The sequence below is a fragment of the Protopterus annectens genome, chromosome 9.part0 (genome assembly GCF_019279795.1).
Source record: "Protopterus annectens isolate FY-2018-M chromosome 9.part0, PAN1.0, whole genome shotgun sequence".
In the NCBI taxonomy this organism is placed as follows: domain Eukaryota; kingdom Metazoa; phylum Chordata; order Ceratodontiformes; family Protopteridae; genus Protopterus; species Protopterus annectens.
This window is the reverse complement of record NC_056743.1, coordinates 158,516,924-158,537,857: the sequence shown is the minus strand read 5'-3', so window position 1 is coordinate 158,537,857 and position 20,934 is coordinate 158,516,924. Positions and strand designations below refer to the sequence as shown.

Genomic DNA, 20,934 nt, shown 5'->3' with positions numbered 1-20,934 from the left:
CTGACACTGCCCTAATGGGAATGCTGCACATCTGCAAATCAATTGGGACAAGAGTCACTCATTCCAGGGATCTCAACCTAGCCTGTGACATTAACAGAATATCCTGGAGAGGCAGATATATCTCCCAGAGATTGCTGCTCCTCTGGAATAAACTCCCAGTTCAGATGAAGCAGAGCTCCTGAATAACCCTATTCAAGTGCAAACTTAGATAACTAAATAGGAGACCATAAATTCACCCTGGGGGTGGCACCTATGTCCGTCATGGACAGGGGCAGTCAGTGCTGATTATAGACTCAATCTGCTAATAATGATCATCTAAACAAGGTCAGTTAGGGAAGATGGGTATAATTTGACTCGGCTTATAAAGGCCCTAGGGCCATTAGCCTAGTCATGTTATAACCTTCTATGAACCTATGCACCTATGAATAGAATAATATAGTTGGATTTAGAAAACAATTGTACCATAGCCATTCAACAGGTAAAGTTTTCTGTTGCTCCTTCTGCTTCTTTCTAAAATTTTCCTAAACTTAATTTCCATAAAAAATACAGCACCTCTTCCCTTTACTATGCCAAAATATTTGTTGGTACTTTAATGTATTTTAATGTACTTAGCAAAGCTGACTTGTAGCTGAAGAGATAATATTTTTTTATTTTAATCTTTCATTAGGATTGCTACAGAGGCTCTGTATTTTGAATCTGCTAAAATGCATAAATATAATGCCTTGTTAAAGACCTTATTCAGTGCTCATATAAGTTGCTTCACAATTATCTCATTAAATCTATCACATGGAAATCAGTACAGAAGCCATGTATTTCTGCAGTTCCTTTATGGCTGCATTGATCTACCTGGTTATTTCCACATCTGTTCATTTGTTCTTTCCATTTGAAAATTGTTTCTCATTTCCTTGTAATTATTCTTTTACCTTGTTCTTGAGTCTATTGATTGCCATTTCCCTCTTTCTTGTAGATACTTTTATTCTCACTTTTCTGTCATTGACCCAGGTTTTACCTCTTTTCTTCTGCTTTTCAACTTTCTGCTCAGTCTTTTCTCTATCAACTCCATTTCAATCAAATCAATCAGTTTCTCTTTTTAATTTTCCTTGTAGATTGGTTGATAATGAACCCAACAACTTTTGCTTACTCTTCATTCCACCATTAATACTCTTGTCCATCTAATCCCTAACTCTCACTTTTTGTTCCTATAGTAATTTTCCTCTGTAAATTAAATTTTGTCTCCTTATAATTTCTATTGTGCCTTATTTTTTCTTATTTTCCTTATTCCAGGTTATTTCTACCCAATCCCACTGATCCGTATTTAACCAATGCAAACTGTATTTAACCACTCCTTATTTTAGCACATTTTTAGTAATATATTTCATATCATTTCTTTCAGTTACATTTCCTCCTTCTTTCCACTTTGTACAGTTTACTTTTCCATGCCTATTAGTTTTGTAAGTCATATTAAAATTTATTTCATGGCTATTTCTTTATGGGAATAGTTTGTCCACATGAGGTTACAAGGTAACTTTAAAATCCTCTTCAGTTATTATAAGATCTCATTCCTTATCATAAGTGTACCATTTTATAAAAACATTCACCAAGGTTCCCATACCTTTTTATTTTGCTCTTAAGTGTTTAACAACAATCATTATTGTAACTAATATTCTTTCTACTATAATTTCATGACCTGGCTCACTTCCCAGCTGTTCTGTATCTTCTCATCTGCTCTTTTCCCTTCAAAATTGCTACACCACAGTTTTCCAATATGTACATTATTCTGTAGAGCATATTCTTTCCATAACAATTCTGACTTTTTATATAATATCCAGTTTTACGTCTTATTAAACTTCTGCTGCAAAATTTATTTCCTTAACTTCCTTACCATATTTTTTGCATTTTGTGAGCTGATTTATGCACTATTTAATTCATTTACTTCTGCTATATTATCAAATTACCCTCTTTACTTCAGTGTTTATCCTACTATTCACTCATACTAGCTTAAATGCCTGTAAACATTAACTCTGTATTTTAAAAATATTAAAAGGTAAATAAAGCAAATGAAAAGTAGTACATTTTCTTGCTTATTGTTTTACTCATGTATTCCATTTTATACTCCTCTGTTTGCTCCATTCCTTCAAGCTAGAAGGTGCATTACTTCAACATTGCCATTGGATGCTCCCCATCTCTGTACTCTCTGGGTTTTGCTTATGCCGCAATTCACCCTTCCACAAACTCTTTTCTTGCTCTACTGATTTCCTGAGTTGAAAGGAAGGAAATAAAGTCAACAAAATATAAAAAGAAATATAAACAGACCCCCTCAACTTATTACTTTTTGGGTTTCTTTCCCCCTCATCAAGTGAAATAATTCCCATTTTATCGGTCCTGCCCAGTTGTGCTTCTCCACTAAGGAGGATGTGCCTATTCTCAGTACATCTACATTTAAATACTAATATATCAGCTTTATATTTCCTTTATTTTCTTTTTGTTCCTGTTTTGTTTTGTGTATTGCTTTCATTTGACAATCTCTCCCGTTGCACCATCATGCATTCCTTTCTCACTTCATATGTAAGCCAGGCAAGGTACCAATCACCTGGCTGTATTACAACATTTGTCCATCTATCCTAGATCAGGATTCCTACCCCAGCCTGAAATGATAAATGCATAACTTTTCTTACTATTCCGACTTGTTTGGCTTTTTTTCTATGACGCATCTATTTTTGTTGTTCTTTCCTTGTATGTTTTCCATCTTCTATTTCATACAGAAAACTCAGACATGTAAAGTACCATATAGAAAGATTATACTTAATCTCAACTTTCATCTCAGCCCATTAGATGATCACTCCCAGAGTCGGTGCACTAAATTACTGTTATGTATTGTTAATTCTTTTGCTATGAAAATAGTCAGGATCTTTTGTAGTCCTGAGATCTGTTTTGGCCATTTTCACTTACCACCTTCCAGCTGATCTTAGATATCATCTTCCAGTGCTCAAAATAGAAAATTCCACAAGGATATGGCCTACATGTAAAAAAAAAAGTACACTGAGCTAGAAATCAGGTTTCTTTCCATAGACACAATCCAGTCCAGTTTTCTATGGCATAGCAAATTATCAAGTATCTTTACCTTTTCTTTTTCTTATCATTCTACTGATTAACTTATCAAGATGTGTTTCATCTGCCAACTGATCACCTTCAGTCAGAGCAGACAACTCAACAAAAGCCATTTACCTCATCAAGTCTTTCTTGTTGAATGTCCCATTGTTCTAATATTACAGTGAAATCCATGAAGCACTTATCTGGTATCTGAACCTGCAACCTCAACAATCTACAGGACAGAGTAAAAGATTAGGAATAAGGATAATTATTCAGAATGTCAGAGCTTGGCTGCAGCTAACTTAGCAAAATTATAGAAAATAAATAAAGTCCTCTTTCCCCAGGGGAAAAAAAGAACAGTCCAGTTAAGGATTTAAGGAGATCTTTATTCAATGATGGATAAATGTTCTTGTTTGATTGCAAATCAACAGTTGAGCAGCTTAAACAGTATCATAGTAGAGGGAGGTACTAGGTCTATCTAGATGGAGATGGTTTGATTGGTAGAACAATTAAACCACCATTTGTATAGCCAATGGAAAGGGGCTGTGCCTGGTGTCTCCATGTTACCCTGAAGTTACAAAGTCTTATATCATTTTACGTTATCATAGTGTTAGGTATTACTAGTATTAAAGATTAGTAATGAAAAGAAACAGTTCAATGTACAAAATTCAGATAGTTTCCATTCGTCTTTAATGGCACAATCTTAGAGTTGGTTCATGTACATAGCAGGTGGTATGGGGGATACCATTCCTTATTAGGGTGTGCCAACCTTTGCAAAAATACTTTTGTACTGTGTATGCAAGACTTTTGGTAGGATTTATGAGTTAAAGTAGAACTGATGTTTAGTTTAATGATACTAATGAGCAGAGCCGGTGTTAGCATTTTGGGGGCCCCTGCAAATGTCAAGTTGGGGGCCCCCTAGGCACTTCCAGTATAAGTATCATTCTATCAGTGCCACCCCTGCTAAGAAACCTTTTAGTTTGTGCTGCAAACATTTAGGAGTAGTACATACAGGCAGACCTGTAGCTACAAGCTAATACATTACAACAGGCCTATATACCACACTATGCTGACCTGTCTAACAAAGGGACACCTACAGTTACTGGCATTTAGTTGCAACAATGATACATTACAATAACTCTATGTGCAGGTCTGGAATTAAATTAACTGATCACTAGGCCTACCATTTCAATGCCCTCAGCACCCCCCAGTCCTCTCTTCTGAGCCCCCCCCCCCACAATTTTTGGGCTCCCCATATCATGCACATTACATTTTCTCCCTTTTCTCACATTTTGCCTTACTCTTATCTTTTTCAAGAACCCATAATTTTATATATGCTCTGAAGTGTATTTTAAAGTTTTTTTTTCCTTTTTACACAACCTTTCCATCCAATAATAGCTTGAACAGAAATTATGATTAAGGAAAGAAATTCACTATTGCTGTTCAACTTTAATTTTTCTTGCATCTTTTCAACACTCCTTTCCTGAACAAGGCAGCATAGTAATAATCATATAGGAAATAACTCAAATAAGCAAGGGCCCAAGAAGCCATAGGGTTACAGACGGTCTGGGATGCATTTTAGAGCATATTCATAGCATTTTACTCTGATGGTGGCCTAAAGAAAAATCACGAAAAAGAAAAGAATTTCAGTCTTATTTTTTTCTTTAAATTGCCTTAGTCATATATTTCAAGTGATTGCTGATATGCATATACATAGCATGCTTCCTCACCCCTAACCCTCAAAGTCAGCCCCATGTATATGTGCCTGATGTGTGATTGTGAGAATGATTTCAGTAATATATTCTAATTTGTTGGTCCTAGACAGTACACCACCCCTACACAAACTATAGTAACCTTCTTTTTACACTTCTGAGGTCTGTGAGAAAAGTAAATAAACAATGACCCAGACTGTCATCAGCTTAAACACAGGCTGTAATGACTTCATGTGCATACATCTAAGGTTTGACTGTGATGCAAATTAAAGCTGTAATAACCACGCAATCCCCAGCCCCCCATAACCTAGAGCAGCTTTCTATACACACACATTTGAGCAGGGCTGGTTTTAGAATGGGTATGGTTGAAACCAAAGGCTAGTATCAGCTTTATCCTAAAATGGTCATATCTCAGCACTGTTCAGGTTAAACAGCTCAATCAGAAAAACTGATACATTTTTTTCTCCTGATTTTTCTTCATCCAGCAACAGCTTTTGTGGGGGTCCCCACAGATTCAAAGATGATTAAGGGAGCCCCCAGTATCCATTTATACAGTCTGGTGAGTGGGGGGCCACCAGACTCCAAGAAGATCTAAGTGTCTGAATGTTCTGTGATATATTTTATGTCTTACTTTTGAAACATAATTACTTGTAGGGTACATTTTTACTGATACCCAGAATAATAATGTCTGTGTCCTGGCATTATTGGGCTCTTGCACATATAAAAAGCAGTGATATTTTTTACATACACACATAGCCACTCACAAGCATAAGCCATAGTGGTACTAGTTTTGTACTTATTTCAGCAAATAGCAATACATTGTGCAACACTGGTACTGCCACACCAGATCAGTAACTGCTGTTTAGCAGTCATCAAACAGCAGCAGGGGTAAGTCACTTATTTCCCTCATTGAGGAGTAATGCATACCTGCTACTGTCTCTGATTTCACAGACCTTCCCTGATTTTGTTCATACTTTTGCTTTCTCCTTCGTAAAAAGTTTGATTTGATGGTAAGTCGTTCAGGATTACAAACAGTCAATCAATCCAGACATCTGAGTTTTATAATTATTGTCCAAAAATATGTCTTGATGCAAAAGGTGTTATTCGATTAATTTTTTAAGCAAATTAGAGTAATATTTAAAATGTAGTCCTGATTCTGAGCCTTCATTCTATTATTTTTGGTATTGCACTGAATTCTTAAGCAAACAAATTGAGTTATAGTATCTGGTGTTCTGCTTGTATTTATAAAACTCCCTGAAAGAAAAAATCATCCTTGATGATCGGACGTATCAGCTCTTCTTAAAATGTAAAATTTGCACTGACATAAGTCACTCTGGGCCATTGATCTCTTTAGTACTTACCTTGCTCATGTTTATTATCTGCTTCATCCTAACAAGGTCATATCACAGCCCTGTTTAGGTTAAAGAGCATAATTAGTAAATTAATACATTTTTTCTTCCTCATTTTTCCCCAACCTGCAGCAGCTTTTGTGGGGCCCCCACACAGTCAAGGATGATTAAGGGAGGGCCTTGCCATCACAGGTATAGCAGGGACCTAAAGCTGGCTATGTAGTTAGTTTTAGTGGAGAAAATGTCCAACAGCAGGGGTTAACTAAGCCAGGGGCACTATGTCAGTGGTAAAATATTTAATGGAATTCTGATGCCTGTTAGTTGACAAAACACTGTTAATACAACCAAATATATCTCTGAATTTTAAAGGGGATATAAATAAGAGTTATTACCCTTGTGGTTTATTAAATATACAAGAATGCTGTATTAGCTTTTGTTGGTTTGACAAACATGTTACAAAATATCAGGATAAGATAGCTTGCTGTGGTTGGGGGCCCCCAGGGAACAGGGGACCCCCAGCAACCGCACGGTTCACTGGTGCCTAAAGCCGGCTATGCTAATGACCTTATTCTTTAAGTACTTTGCTGATGACTTTTTTCATATTGTTGAATGGAAATGTGAATGGTCTTCATTAATCTATCAATTATTTAACTCACACCACATATTTTTACTATTTAAACTTTGTGTCTGAAGTTATAAAAGTCTTAGATATCACTGTTGGCTCTGTTATGAGAGTTTTTATAGCTAGTTTTTTATCAGTCAGATGCAGTTCATACCTGCAAAAATGCAGTGAGAAAATTCATAAAGGTTACTGTGACATGTACACCTTATGTACACACCATGAGGACCTTTTTGAAATCAGAGGCAACCCTAAAATAGTGCAGCTTGGTGCTCTAGCATGAAGACATGCATCATTGTGTAGGGCTGGCTCTGAGGCAGTGCTGTATGCTAATGAGACAATGTGTGGAGAGGCATATGCTAATTAGCCATGTGCTGTCTCTCCTCACCTTGGAGAATGCAGACATGGTTTAAAGCCACAAACAGTACCCCAGCAGTGCAAGGCTATAGTGCCTTCCATACATTTAAGTAACAAGTAACAGCACAGACAGGTACTAAAGGTGGAGGTGTTTCAATCTACATCAATAACAAGCATACTGCTAGGTTGGTTAAACAGGATGACACACTAGAATTCCACCTTAGGTTCATAGGTAGGTACTAGGCTATTGTCCCTAGGGCCTATATAAGCCTAGCCAAAAAGGTACCCTAGCTTTCACCACCCAAGAAAATTATTTTCCTGTGCCCCTGTCAAACAGAGCCACAGAAGTGGTCCCTGGGGTGAATTTCCTATTTCCCATCCAATCATCAAGATTTTTCTTGAAGAGTGCAAATGAGGAGCTTTGTTTGATATAGATAGGTAGTTTATTCCAGAGTATGGGAAGTCTCTGGGACAGGAATCTATCCCTCCAGTATGTTCTGTTTATTGTGGTGACAAGGTTTAGGTCCCTAGAGCATGTAGCTTGGAGGGATTGGGATTTCTTTAAGTGGAGCATGTCTAACAGCTCTGAGTTTGACATAGCTTTGTATGTAATGCAGAAATTGCCTCTGAGTAGGCGATATGCGATGGGGTAAAACTGGAGTTTTTTGAGATGGTCTGCGTAGGGCATCTGTTTGAGGCTGGTAATCCTCTTTGTTAAGTATTTCTGTGGCCTTTCCAGTTGTTGTAGATGTCCTGTGAGGTACATACCAAAAGGGGTTTTGTACTCTATAATGGGTATAATGAGTGACGAGTAGAGGGGAACAATGACCTCTTTTTTCATGGATGAGAAACCTTTTGTGATGAGGTGTGCCACGTAGAAGGATTTCCTGACTACTGTGGTGATGTGATTATCAAAGCAGAGACTACACGCACAGATTACCTTAGAAAAAATCCCATACAATATCCTAGCAAACTAAAGGTTACCATCTATGTCCTATAAAGCCCATAGCTCATACTTAGGCCTATTGGTGACACTCAGCATTCAATTAAATAGCATAGTCATGGGAGGATTTTAATTATCTCTCTATAAAATGTGAATCCTACATGACCCAAATCTGTAGGTGCATAGATTCCTAGACTTTGTAAAAACAAAATACCCTGGGACAGTTAGTGCATACACCTAATAGAGGTACAACATATTGGACCTGGTACTCACAGGTATGGGAGAATGCTGCCCCCAATGTTATGTCCTGTCTGGTAAGGGCCGACCACAAAGCAGCAGTCTTTGAAATAAGAGTAAATTATGTAACCCCAGCAAACACTGTGACAGTTAGAAACTACTCCATGGCAAACTGCCTTTTATTAAGTGATAATGTGTGTCAAAATTTCAGGCCCCTCCATACCTAGACAACACAGCAGCCTATGTGGAATTATTCACAGAAATTCTGTACAACCATGTCAATGACTGCATAGAGGCTGCTGTGCCTACCAGAAGTAAACCCAAAACTAATTAAAAAAACACACCATCATGGTGATATCCACAATTAAACAGGTTTTACATCAAAACAAAAAAGTCTTAGCTTAAATTAGGTAGTATAACAACAAAAAAGATAAAAATTCTCTCTCATCAAACTGAATAGATAACCAATAGAACTAACTGAGTTCAACAAAGCAAATTTTGAGATAAAGATAATATTGCAGGCCAAGGACAGGACAACCATAAAATCTTATTTAGCTGTCTGAAACCTCAAAGGCAGCACACAACAGTGTGCCAAAGTGTTGATAAATGGAGATACATTCATAGAACCAGGAGATATAGTAAATCTTCTGGCTGACAAATTCAGCTTTGACTTTACCACCCTCTCATCCCCAGACACCCCCATGAAATACTACCTAACATAACCTCTCCAACTATCAGTAAGGAACATGTCTTAGATGTGCTTTCTAAAGCTAAAAATATGTCTTTAATGGGCAATGATAATATCCCAGGATGTCTCCTAAATAGTTTGAAATATGACCTATCAAGGCCATGGGAGTCACTATTCAATCATAGCCTCCACACAGGATTCATGCCATGTGAATGGAGGACTTCAACATCATCCCTCTGCACAAAGAGAGATCATCAGTGGTTCCTGGGAACTACAGACCAGAAATGGAAAGAATTATCATGGAAATGATTAAAAATGAGATAGGAAGCCTTCATACACTGGACTCAAACCTGTTTGGTTTTGTTAAAGGCACACCAGGCCTACTGAATATAGTGGTGTTCTTTGAGATGGTCACCGAGGCAATGGATACAATACCCCACTCAGGCACTGTAAACAAACTCACAGAATTAGGCATGTACCCCTTTGCTGGATAGCCAGTGTCTCAAACACAGGACCCTGGTAGTTAGGTGTCCCCCAGGGCTCTGTGCTGGGTCTGGTCCTCTTTGACATCTATTTTTCAGATGTCAAAGTCAATGTCAAGGTCCAGTAGCTTACCAAGTATGCAGATGACTGCAAGCTTGGCGCAATCATAGATGCCTCCTCAAGATACTAACATCTTACAGGAATGACTAATGCAGAGAAATTACTGGTGCTAAAGCCACAGCATTAAACTCATTGCCAAGAAATGTATAATAATACCTTTGGGAAGTTGGCTACCCAGGGAAACTACCTCATTGGTAAAACACCCCTAAAAGTAGTCACAGTAGTTAGTGGTTTGGGAACTCATGTAGATAGTAACCTGGCTTTTGAACAACATGTGTCTATGGTAGTAAGAAATTAATTCTATGTCATTCAACTTGTAAGCAAGGGCATGGCATGTAGATGCAGGGAAGGCAATGTGCCACTGCACACAGTCCTCATTAGACCCATCATTGAGAATAATGCCCCCTTTGGCATGTACCTGCTCTAAGCAAGGGCATGGCATGTAGATGCAGGGAAGGCAATGTGCCACTGTACACAGTCCTCATTAGACCCATCGTTGAGAATAATGCCCCCCTTGACAGTCCTCATTAGACCCATCGTTGAGAATAATGCCCCCTTTGGTTTGTACCTGCCCTAAGCAAGGGCATGGCATGTAGGTGCAGGGAAGGCAATGTGCCACTGCACACAGTCCTCATTAGACCCATCATTCAGAATAATGCCCCCTTTGGTATGTACCTGCCCGTGTACATGCATTATCCACAGGATCATCCCCAGAGGTTCCTCAGAAAAAGAATAAAGGGCATAAACACAATGTCCTATGCAGATCGACTCAAAGCCCTATCTCTCTACTCCATTTCCTGCATACTACCGAGGTGCAATTTATGCCTGGCATACAAGGCATTCCCTTGGATCTCACGCTGATGGATCTTTTATTTATCCACAAAACAAACAGTACCAGAACTAGTACATCTAAGGAATTAAACTTTGTTTGTGACTTAAATTGGACATGTTGGAGGGACAGGTATTTATCTCAGTGAAGTCCTATTTTCTATGGAATAGGCTTCCCATCCACTTGAAGCAGAGCCCTTCCCTAACTCTATTCAAGCATAACTTGGACCAATGGATGGAAAATCAGAAATTCATCCCTCATCTGACCCATATGTCCCTGATGGACAGAAACAGCTATTAAAGCATGCCCTGACTAACATAAACTCCTTAAAATAAACCTGCAAGGCACAATAACTTGTGGGATACATTTGGGTTGCTTGCCTAGACCTACAAAGGCTCCAGTGGTCATTAGCTCCGTATACACCTATGAACCTACAGAACCACCTCCAGGAAGGCATCAATGCACCGAATGATTCATGAAATCGCATGGATATATAGATCAGGATGGTGGATCCTACCATGTTGCAGTACTGAACATGGCCAAAAGGACATGTTCATTTAATGGCACTTAAACTGGTAAGAAGATTGGGGCACTACTTGCTACCAGGTATACTACACCTGTGTTATAATGACACCTAAACCAGTATGGAGATTTGTATGGGGGAACACTAGCCACCAGGAATACTACACGTATGCTGTAATGCCTTGCAACACGGGACTGCATCTTTCTGTGATGGCCTCAGGCCATGAAAGGAGATAGAGGAAGGACAGACAACTGTGGGATAGGTATGGGGACTGTGGTGTTTGTTTGTGTGTGTGTGTGTGCATGTGTGCATGTATGTGTGTTTGTGTGTGTGTCTGCATGTGTGTATTTGAATGTGTACTTCTGTACTTGTGTGTGTGTTTGAATGTGTACTTCTGTACTTGTGTGTGTGTGTGTGTGTGTGTGTGTGTGTGTGGGGGGGGGTGTCTGATGGAGAATGGCTATGCCTATATGATGTGGACACAGCAATTAACTATCATGACATGCAGACCTCAGTAATGATCTGCACATTGCAGTAGTTTATTGTTACATGTCTCTGAATCAGAAAATACCACTTTGTGGAAGCAGGGCCATTTTAGCATGAGCTGTACCATGCTAGACCCTTTATTGAATGCATGGGAATGTGCACCCTGCACTTGTATTTGGTAGCATTCCTCTGTAGTCAAATGCTTACAGTATCTAGTCTAACTAGTGCTTTATCTATCAATGAGGGAGAGATGACTGCTATACTAATGATTTCCATTCAGTTGGTAGGATAAAACTAAACTGGAACAAATCAAGGATGATGTTTTGAACCCACGGAAACCACTAGTAGACCATATTTCCCTGAAAGGGTGGCAAACATGTAAGTGCTGAAGAATGCTAGAAACAGTCTGTACGTTCCTCTTACAACAGGCAAATTAAGTTTGTAAAGTTTGTTGAGTAGGTTATTAATAATAATAACAGCTATCTGATTTTGCTGAGTGCCAATGAACTTAAGAAAAATGTTGATGAGCAATCAACATTTACCTTTAAATGTAATAAGAATCTGAAACACTAATTATGCTACAATTAGCCAAGAAAAGTACATTTTGTATGAATGAACCAAACAACTGGCACGTATCATACAGCTTCAGACATGAACTTTTGCCTTCTTGTTACTGGTAAAAAGATTTGTTTCAGTCTGCACACTATCTGTGATACATGAAATACCACCTTTCTAGCCAGTTGTGAGGTTTGTACAACATGATAAGTGGGTAAAAGCAATGCATGCCTGAAAGTTAGGATTTCGTAGCATTGCTCATGTTTTGCACTTATAAATGTTAGTTTTCATACTTTTTTCATCTCTTCTATAGCCGCGGTGGTGCAGCGGTAGCGTTGTTGCCTCACAGCAAGAGGTTCTCCTGTTCGATTCTTGGCTGGAGTGTCTTCTGTGTGGAGTCTGCATGTCCTCCCCACATTCAAAAGACGTGTGAATGGGCATGCCTTTGTTGAAGGTTGGGCGTCGGGCTGGCAACTCGGCACCATAAAAATCTACTGCCAATCATTAGCGGACCAGAGTTCCGCTGTGGCGACCCCTAACTGGGAAAAGCCAAAAAGACAAACAAACTTTTTTCATTTCTTCTAGTATATGAATGAATCTACATTTGCATTTCTTATCTGCACAGTAGACGCATTTATTAATTTTGTTTATTCTAATATATGACTACATCAGTAATTCAGTTAGATTTGCCTTTCTTATCTGAGTATTGTATATTACTTTGAATTCACATATCACACTGTACCACATTCATAACCACAAAGGGATTTATTTACCTCACTTTTCCACAGCTCTACTCATTATGTGCTACCAGATTCTTGTACTGTTATTAGCAAAAATAGGCAAAATAAACTATGCAAAAAAGAGAAATAACTGACGTACCCCATAAATCAATGTCTGGCAGACAGTACATGTGCCAGAAAAATGTACCTAATTATTTGTATTTGATATGTAGATGATGTTGTGAATAGTTTGTAGAATACTGTAAAACCTTCCTCCAAATTATTACTACTACATGGACTATAATGCTTCACAGCTGTTCCTTATATTTCTTCTTTTTAGCTGTCTCATAGCAAATTAGTTTCTTTCAGAGTAAGTTCTTAAAAGTGTTGCCAGCAGCCCCCCATTGCTGGCCAGTGAAGGAGTCGGTGAGTGTCTATTAACAAGGGTGCATTTATAACAGATGCTGCTGATCTTGCCATTCCAGGCTGGTGGTGTTGACAGCCTAATTCAGTGGATTTTCTGGGTGAATAAAACAACTAAAGATAATCCTGTATATCCCCCCAAAAGACATCTATAACCAGAAAGGCTGTAACAAAACTATTATCATTAAGCATCTTTATAGAGCATCTTTCATCAAAACAAATCTTAGTGTCAACATTGTAATATGGAACATAAAATCATTAACGTTAAACTATATGTACACTACTAATTAAAAATATAATCAGTTTTGACATTGCAATGCACCTTTGTGTAGAGGGATGTTAAAATATTTTAATTTATCCATATATTTGTAACTATAATTTGGAGATCTCGTTCAGTAGGTAACCTTTAAGAGTAAGTTAATTGACCTCATTCATTTGCATTTCAGGTTTTATTTTGCTGTGATGTGTTCAACATGCCCAGGTCTTTATGTTGGTTTGTCAACCAGAAGTTTAAGGAAAAGGGTATTAGAACATCTGTATGCTATAGAAACAAAAATAGTAATAATGCTCTTTATAAACATTCTTTGATTTGTTCTAACTGGAAGAAGTTTACTTTTTCAATTTTGGAAGTTGTTAAACGTGATCTTAGGGGAGGGGACTACAGAAATTATGTAGAACAGAGAGAAGCTGAATGGCAGATTAAGCTTGCTTCTTATTTATCCCCCCCAGTTTAAATGATATGGTGAACATCAAATGTTCTTTAAAAAATAGAAAAATCACTAAAGCCAATATACAGGGGTAAAAGTCCCTATGTTTTTAAGTCATGAGATTTTTGTAGTATGCCTTTTATGCATTGTTATTTGTTTAATTGAATTATTAGAAAGACAATATGATTGGATCAAAGTTTTTTGAAGGGTTTAAATGTGTATTGTCAGTGTAATTTAATTATTTCTGAGGAAGTCTTTGGGACAAATGGCGAACATTAAATTTTAACTACAAAGTAAACACAAAGTCAGTGAACTGCAAAGGTGAGGCTTCTGAACAGCAACAAAAATACTCCAAAAACAGCAGCTTAACTCAAATTTCTCCAACCACGGGACAAGGATCTGAATTCCACTCAGTTGCAACACAGTTTATTGGAACACAAGCGCTTTCACAAATAGCTTCTTCAGGTGTATAGCTACCATTAAAATACAAACTCTTTATATAGCACTTAAAATCAGTCACATGACTTCAAGTAACAATTTAAAGGCATATATACATATTCTCAGTGCTATTTCTTAATGCAAGATCCAGAAGTTTATATAATGTAAAATGTTAAAAACATGAATAAAAATTGAACATTTCACCTATTCAGTGATCTCTTTTTCAATACTGGTCTTATAGGAATAGAGTCATTCAGTCCATGTCCTGAACTAGCCCTTAACCTAATAATCCATTCAGCTTCTTTCTCCTCAGTCCTTGCTCTTATATCACCCCCTCTTATATCAGTGAATGTTCTGCATAAAACAACAAATTTAAAAACATGTTGTTCATTAGTAACCGACACATGCTTTGCTAGTGCGTTAAAACTACTTTTTTTCTTGATATGATATAAATGTTCTCTTATCCTATCTTTTAAGAGACGATCTGTTTTCCCTACATAAAATTTATGACATGTTTGGCAGATAGCCAAATATACTACATGTTCTGTATCACATTTCGCATAGGTTCACAGGTAAAACATCTCACCTGTATCTGGATGTTTAAATTGTGAATCATCACAGATAAAAATACAAAAATTGCATTTGCCACATGGTCTAGTACCTTTTTCATTTTCTTTACCTTTCAATTCTCTGTCTATGCAGAGTCTTCTTTTTAAGTTCTTCTTATTTTTAAAGCTAAATTGTGGTCTTGTGCCTAATAGCTCTTTTATTTTACAATCTGATATTAGTATATTACAGTGTTCATTTATAATATTAGTGTACAATCTAACATCCCTTGGATAATTCAGACACATCCTAACATTCTTATGTGTCACCTTCTCTCTCCCTTTCACTGTTTGTTTTGAAAAATATGGTTTGGCCTCGTTCCCTCTTTTGCTCATTACTTCTTCCATATTTTTAGCTACCATTTTGTTGTCATAACCTCTATCTAGCAATTATTTTTCTGTCAAGAATAGTTGTTTCTCATATTCTTTAGTTTTTACACTCAATCTTGATGCCCTTAGAAACTGATTTTGTGCTACATTTCTGAAAATAAAATTAGGATGCATACTATCTCCGCTTAATAATTTATTTGCATGGCATGTCTTTCTGAACATCCTTGTGCTACCCTTGCCTATATCATCTTTTTCCACATACACATCCAAAAACTAATACCATCCATAGAATGATTCATGGCAAATTTAAGAAATTATGTAGCATTATTAATAAATTCTAAAAATTCACATAACTGACTTTCTGTCCCCTTCCATAAAAGAAAGAGATCATCTACAAACCTTCTGTAAAAATGATCATTTTGTCAAACTTTCCTTTTATGACATTTTCCATTTCCCATTTGGACATAACTGCGTTGGCATAACTCTTAGCACAAGGAGTGCCCATTGCCACTCCATTCTTTTGCCAATACATTTCTTCCTTAAATACAAAAATGTTATTTTCAAGCACTAATTTTAACAATCTTTGTAATATTCCTATAGTTCTACATCCAAATTCCTTATTCATTTCCGATAGATGTATCACATTTTTAATGCCAACTGTATTTGGTATAACTGTGAACAGTGAAACTACATCTAGTGTAACAAAAAAGTACTGTTCTGAAGCATCTATTTAATTGATAAATTCATATAAATCCCTGAGAAAATGCTCTGTGTCTTTCAAGATATATTTTGATTTATATATCAAGGCCTTCAGGTTTTTCTCAATAAATATTGAAGCTGGTTCAGTACACCAATTCTTTCCAGCCACTATTGATCTCATTGGGGGTCTAATATAATTTTTATGTAATTTAGGCAACCCCTGAATCTTTTGAATGGTTGGATCCATAATTATTAAATATTTCACCATATTATTATCACAAAGCTCTAATTCTTCTAGGCATCTAATTTCTTTTTCTACTCTTAGTATCATATTCTTACTTTGTATAGATGTAATGTTTTGATAGAAGTCAGTGTTATCCAGCATTTCCAACATCAAACTATTGTAATCAGCTTTATTCATAACCACTGTTTGCCCACTGAATAGGTGAAATGTTCAATTTTTATTCATGTTTTTAACATTTTACATTATATAAAGTTCTGGATCTTGCATTAAGAAATAGCACTGAGAATATGTATATATGCCTTTAAATTGTTAATTGAAGTCATGTGACTGATTTTAAGTGCTATATAAAGAGTGTGTATTTTAATGGTAGAGATACACCTGAAGAAGCTATTTGTGAAAGTGCTTGTGTACCAATAAACTGTGTTGCAACTGAGTGAAATACAGATCCTTGTCTCGTGGTTGGAGAAATTTGAGTTAAGCTGCTGTTTTTGGAGTATTTTTGTTGCTGTTTAGAAACCTCACCTTTGCAGTTCACTGACTTTGTGTTTACTTTGTGAATATTTTGGAATATTTTTATGCAAAGGTGCCTGTTACATTGGTTGATTTGCACTAATTAAATTTTAACTACTCTAAAAATGTTTCCAGTTTCTCTGGTGCCTTTCTTTGTGGATTTTGAGGGTTTTATTTTGTGCTGACTACTTCTTGTGTCTTGTAAATGAATAAATGCAGTGAACGGTGATGTAGTAAAAAGCAAATATCACAAGATTTTGATTTATGATGCCCAGTTTTCTTCTGTAAAATGCTACATTTTCACAAATAATGCATATATTTTTTCTTATTACAGACAGAACGGGCAAGACTGAAGAAAAATAGTCTTTATGCAGGTGCTCCTGAATCCTGATATGAGGTACTGTATGGTTTTTGGAATTTGAATATTTGGTGTGTGCATATTAAGTTCCTAAGTACTAGTGAATTCTTTTTTAAATGTCAGTCATCTCTAATATTTATTATTATGTCATTTATTTATATAAGCCTCCTGAAATTTGAAGTATCATCTGTCTTTCCCTGAAGATCTTAAAAGTACTGTGACTGAAAAAAACACTTTATTAATTTTCTCATTTTTGCACATTATAAACTATTTCTGCATAACTGTATTATTTGAAAAAAAAATGTTAATCAGTGTTAAGGCAGGATGATGCAAGTTGTATGCATATGGTACAAACAGTACAATGCATCAGCTACTTCTACTGCCTCTCAGCTCTTATGTTCAGTGGTCAGTCACAGATTCTGAATACTGTTTGGACAGAGTTTGAATGTTCTCCTTGCTTATGAATGGGTTTGGTTTGGTTGGTTAATCATTGACGTGACTGGTCCTTCTGATGTGACTCCCTTGCTGGTACAAGGTTGTTTTGAGTAATTGTGTGTAATTATGAAGGGTGTTCTTAATCACTCTAACGCCATTACATTACCTTGGTGTTGGTCTCCAAAGGGATGGTGTGAGAGAGACAGACAGACAGACTGTGGCTCCCATCAAGGGTTTTGATTTAAATTTACTGTTTGGCAAACAAGTGGATCAGCTTAAGGACTTTGGGAATATCAAGGCACACAGTGAAACACTGCATGCTTCATCATCTGATATCATATCCCATTTGGGAGAATTTTGAAAAAAAAAGAAACTTTTCAAGTTCAAATGGAAGCTAACACTGCAGCTAACAAACTTTCAGAGGGCTTGATGTTTAAGTTCACCATCAATGTAATTATTACAAGTGATCTTTCTTCAGAATTATCTGCCTTTTTTATAAAGGTAAACTTTGGTCATAAATTGTCGTATTGGTTCTAACCTCTTTGCATTAAGGCAGTTTTATTTGTTTTGATCTTGCTTGCATAACCTTTCCTCATATGGGGTTGGCAAAATATTTTAGTAGTTTGATGAGCCTTCTTTGAATACCTTTGTTACGTCTTAAATAGGACATGTAGAGCTGGAACTAGCAATACCAGCTGGAATCCTGTTTTCTTGTTTTTAATAAGTATGCAAGGAGATCTTTAACATGAATCTTACATTAGTATTTATGACATTTATGACAAGGGTCCATTTTAGCATGTCATATGCTGATGTCATTCCTGTACAACTAGTTTTCCTTTCTTCTTTGTTTGTGCTTCCTTAAGGAAAGTGACCCTTAAGGCTGGAAAACTACATTTCCTTGGTGCTAGGTTTCATTGTCAATATATATATATATATATATATATATATATATATATATATATATGTATGTGTGTGTGTGTGTGTGTGTGTGTGTGTATACAAACACACACACATATATATATATATATATATATATATATATATATATATATATATATATATATATATATATATATATATATATATATATATATAGGTTTACTATCAAAATGTAGAAACACATTTGTTCATGTAATGACTTACTCAAAAAAAGTTAAAAATAAAAACATTATTCAATCAAAACAATGAAAGTGATAATGTGGATTATTTGAAATTTGATATTATTGACATTACCCAATGTACCTTGCCTTCAGCTGATTTCCCACCAATGTTTTGCAGGAGGGAAAGCCACCCTGCACCCCGCCACCCCCTGATAATTATATACATACTCTGAGATTGCACTACAGTGAGGAAAAGGTTAAATTTCCCATTCTCCACTGTAGTGCAATCTCCAATCAGAATGTCAACCTCATAAGAGAGAATGCACACTAGCATTCACTGTTGTGGATTCAAACATGTACAGATCAACACTATGGAAACTTGGAATCATTATTTTGACCTTCCAAATTTTGTGTAACTGCTGTAAAACATTTCAGTAGTAAACCAATATATATATATATATATATATATATATATATATATATATATATATATAATGTCTAAATAATTTTGCTGTTAATTTGTAGTTGCTTATTACGTAGCAAAATAGTTTTGTTTGTTTCACATAAAATAACTCCTCACTGAAATGCCTAACAATGTTTAAATAATGTAGCAGTACTTATATGAAACAATGGGGGGACAGCATTTCTGGTTTATACAACTTGCAGTAAGGCATATAAACAGGACATTAGTGGTTACTGCTTGCTTCAAAATCAACCAGCTGTTAGTGCACAGATACTTATTATGTAGTAAAACAATATATTCCTTTATTTCAGTTGGAATAACACCCCTATATAATGGCAATCTGGTAAAATAGGTAATATGTAAGTAGTGTAGCAATACTTCATACCACATGCAATCAACACTTAATGCTTGAGAGACTAAACAGATACAGCAACACAATGTTTTTACAATGAAGCATATACCCTGTAAAAGGAAAATGTTTAATTTATTATGTTCTTATAAACTTTCAAAATATTGTTTAACTAGAATGCAACAATGTTTCTAAAATAACATGGATGGCACATTGGTGCAGTGGTTGTATTGTTGTCTCACAGCAAGAGGTTCTCTGGTTTGATTCTCAGCTGGGGTGCCTTCTGTGCAAAGTCTGCATGTCCTCCCTACATCCATGTGGGATAATTTTGTGTGCTTTGCTTTCCTCCCACATTATAAAGACATGCGTCTGGAGCATTTCCCAGGCCTTAGCTGAAAATTGGCTTCATTCCAATTTGTACTTTCCTGGAAAACAAATGCTAAATAATGTTACCAGAGTAGCTACAAACTTTCCTTTTGGAATATGATGCACTACTCAGTGTTCCCTTTGCTAAGTAGCATAGTTAATACTACACCTAGGCATACATCTGAAAAATTGGAGCAACACAGGAATCCTATATTGCTTGCCACTAGTAAGTGTGTGTATCTATCTGTCTGTTTGAAAATTTAGAGCACTGATCAAATCTGACAAATTTCAGTCCCATTCTTTGATGAAAAACCGACCAGACATACAAAAGACAGAAAAGTACAACAACACATAAAAATAACAATGCAACAGTACAACAGTAGAGTGATGCCTTTGATGTGTAGTAAATCCAATGTATTAATTGTCAAAACATTTGAAAAATTGGAATAAAATAAAACAGAGAAGTGAAATGGAGCAAAGGATCTAAGTGGTTGAGTTAGTGTGAAGAAGACTTAGGTGATGTGGCCTGAGGGATAACAAGTACAGTCTGCTTGATTAACCAAATGTGATTTTGGTAGAGAATGGAACTTGGAAAGTAGATGAGTCTGTAATTTCATGTGGCAAGGGGTGTCACAGTTTGGGCCTGAGAACTGAGAATGGATGTTCAGAGATATGTAGCTTGGAGTGTGTGAGTTGTGTTTTAGGGCCTGAGGGTTCAAACTGTATTTGGTTGTATGTGAGGGAATGTCTTATTATTTATTTTTTTTATGTCAAAGGAGGGAGAGTATTTTCACATAACTATTTGAACAGTTGTGGTCCTAGGAGTAGGTCTGCTCTCTGGTTAACTGGGCAACAGTTTACCTTTTTAATGTTATACAGTGGAGTTCATTTCTTGGGGAGTGTACAGTAAAAATCTACATATTTTGTTTTCTAGGGTTTGAATAGTGGTGGAGTTTTAATATAGGCTGATGGTATTAGAGGGAGGCTGAATTTGAGTTGAGAGAGTAAAATTGCTTTATTGCAAATCTGGTGGAGTGTCAGAGAAAAGGGAATATTTTCTGTGCCCAGAAAAGCAGGGGGTTATTTTGTTCATGTTTTTATCAAAATGCAGGTGATAGTTGAGTTAGGGGTCTAACCGGAGACAAATATAATTAAAAGAAGATGGTTGTTGTGATGAAAGATTTTTGTATCTGCAAA

The 20,934-nt window shown here is 36.4% G+C and overlaps 1 protein-coding gene across 1 annotated transcript in view; it reads left to right on the top strand.

Moving 5' to 3' along the window:
* The window catches only part of LOC122811104 (hatching enzyme 1.2-like), a 204,082-nt gene that overhangs the window by 178,778 nt on the left and 4,370 nt on the right, over nt 1-20,934 (top strand). The window contains exon 10 of the mRNA XM_044082681.1: nt 17,001-17,063. Within this exon, the coding sequence (XP_043938616.1) occupies nt 17,001-17,029 (29 nt within the window). The 3' untranslated portion in view covers nt 17,030-17,063. The remainder of the gene's footprint in view (nt 1-17,000; nt 17,064-20,934) is intronic.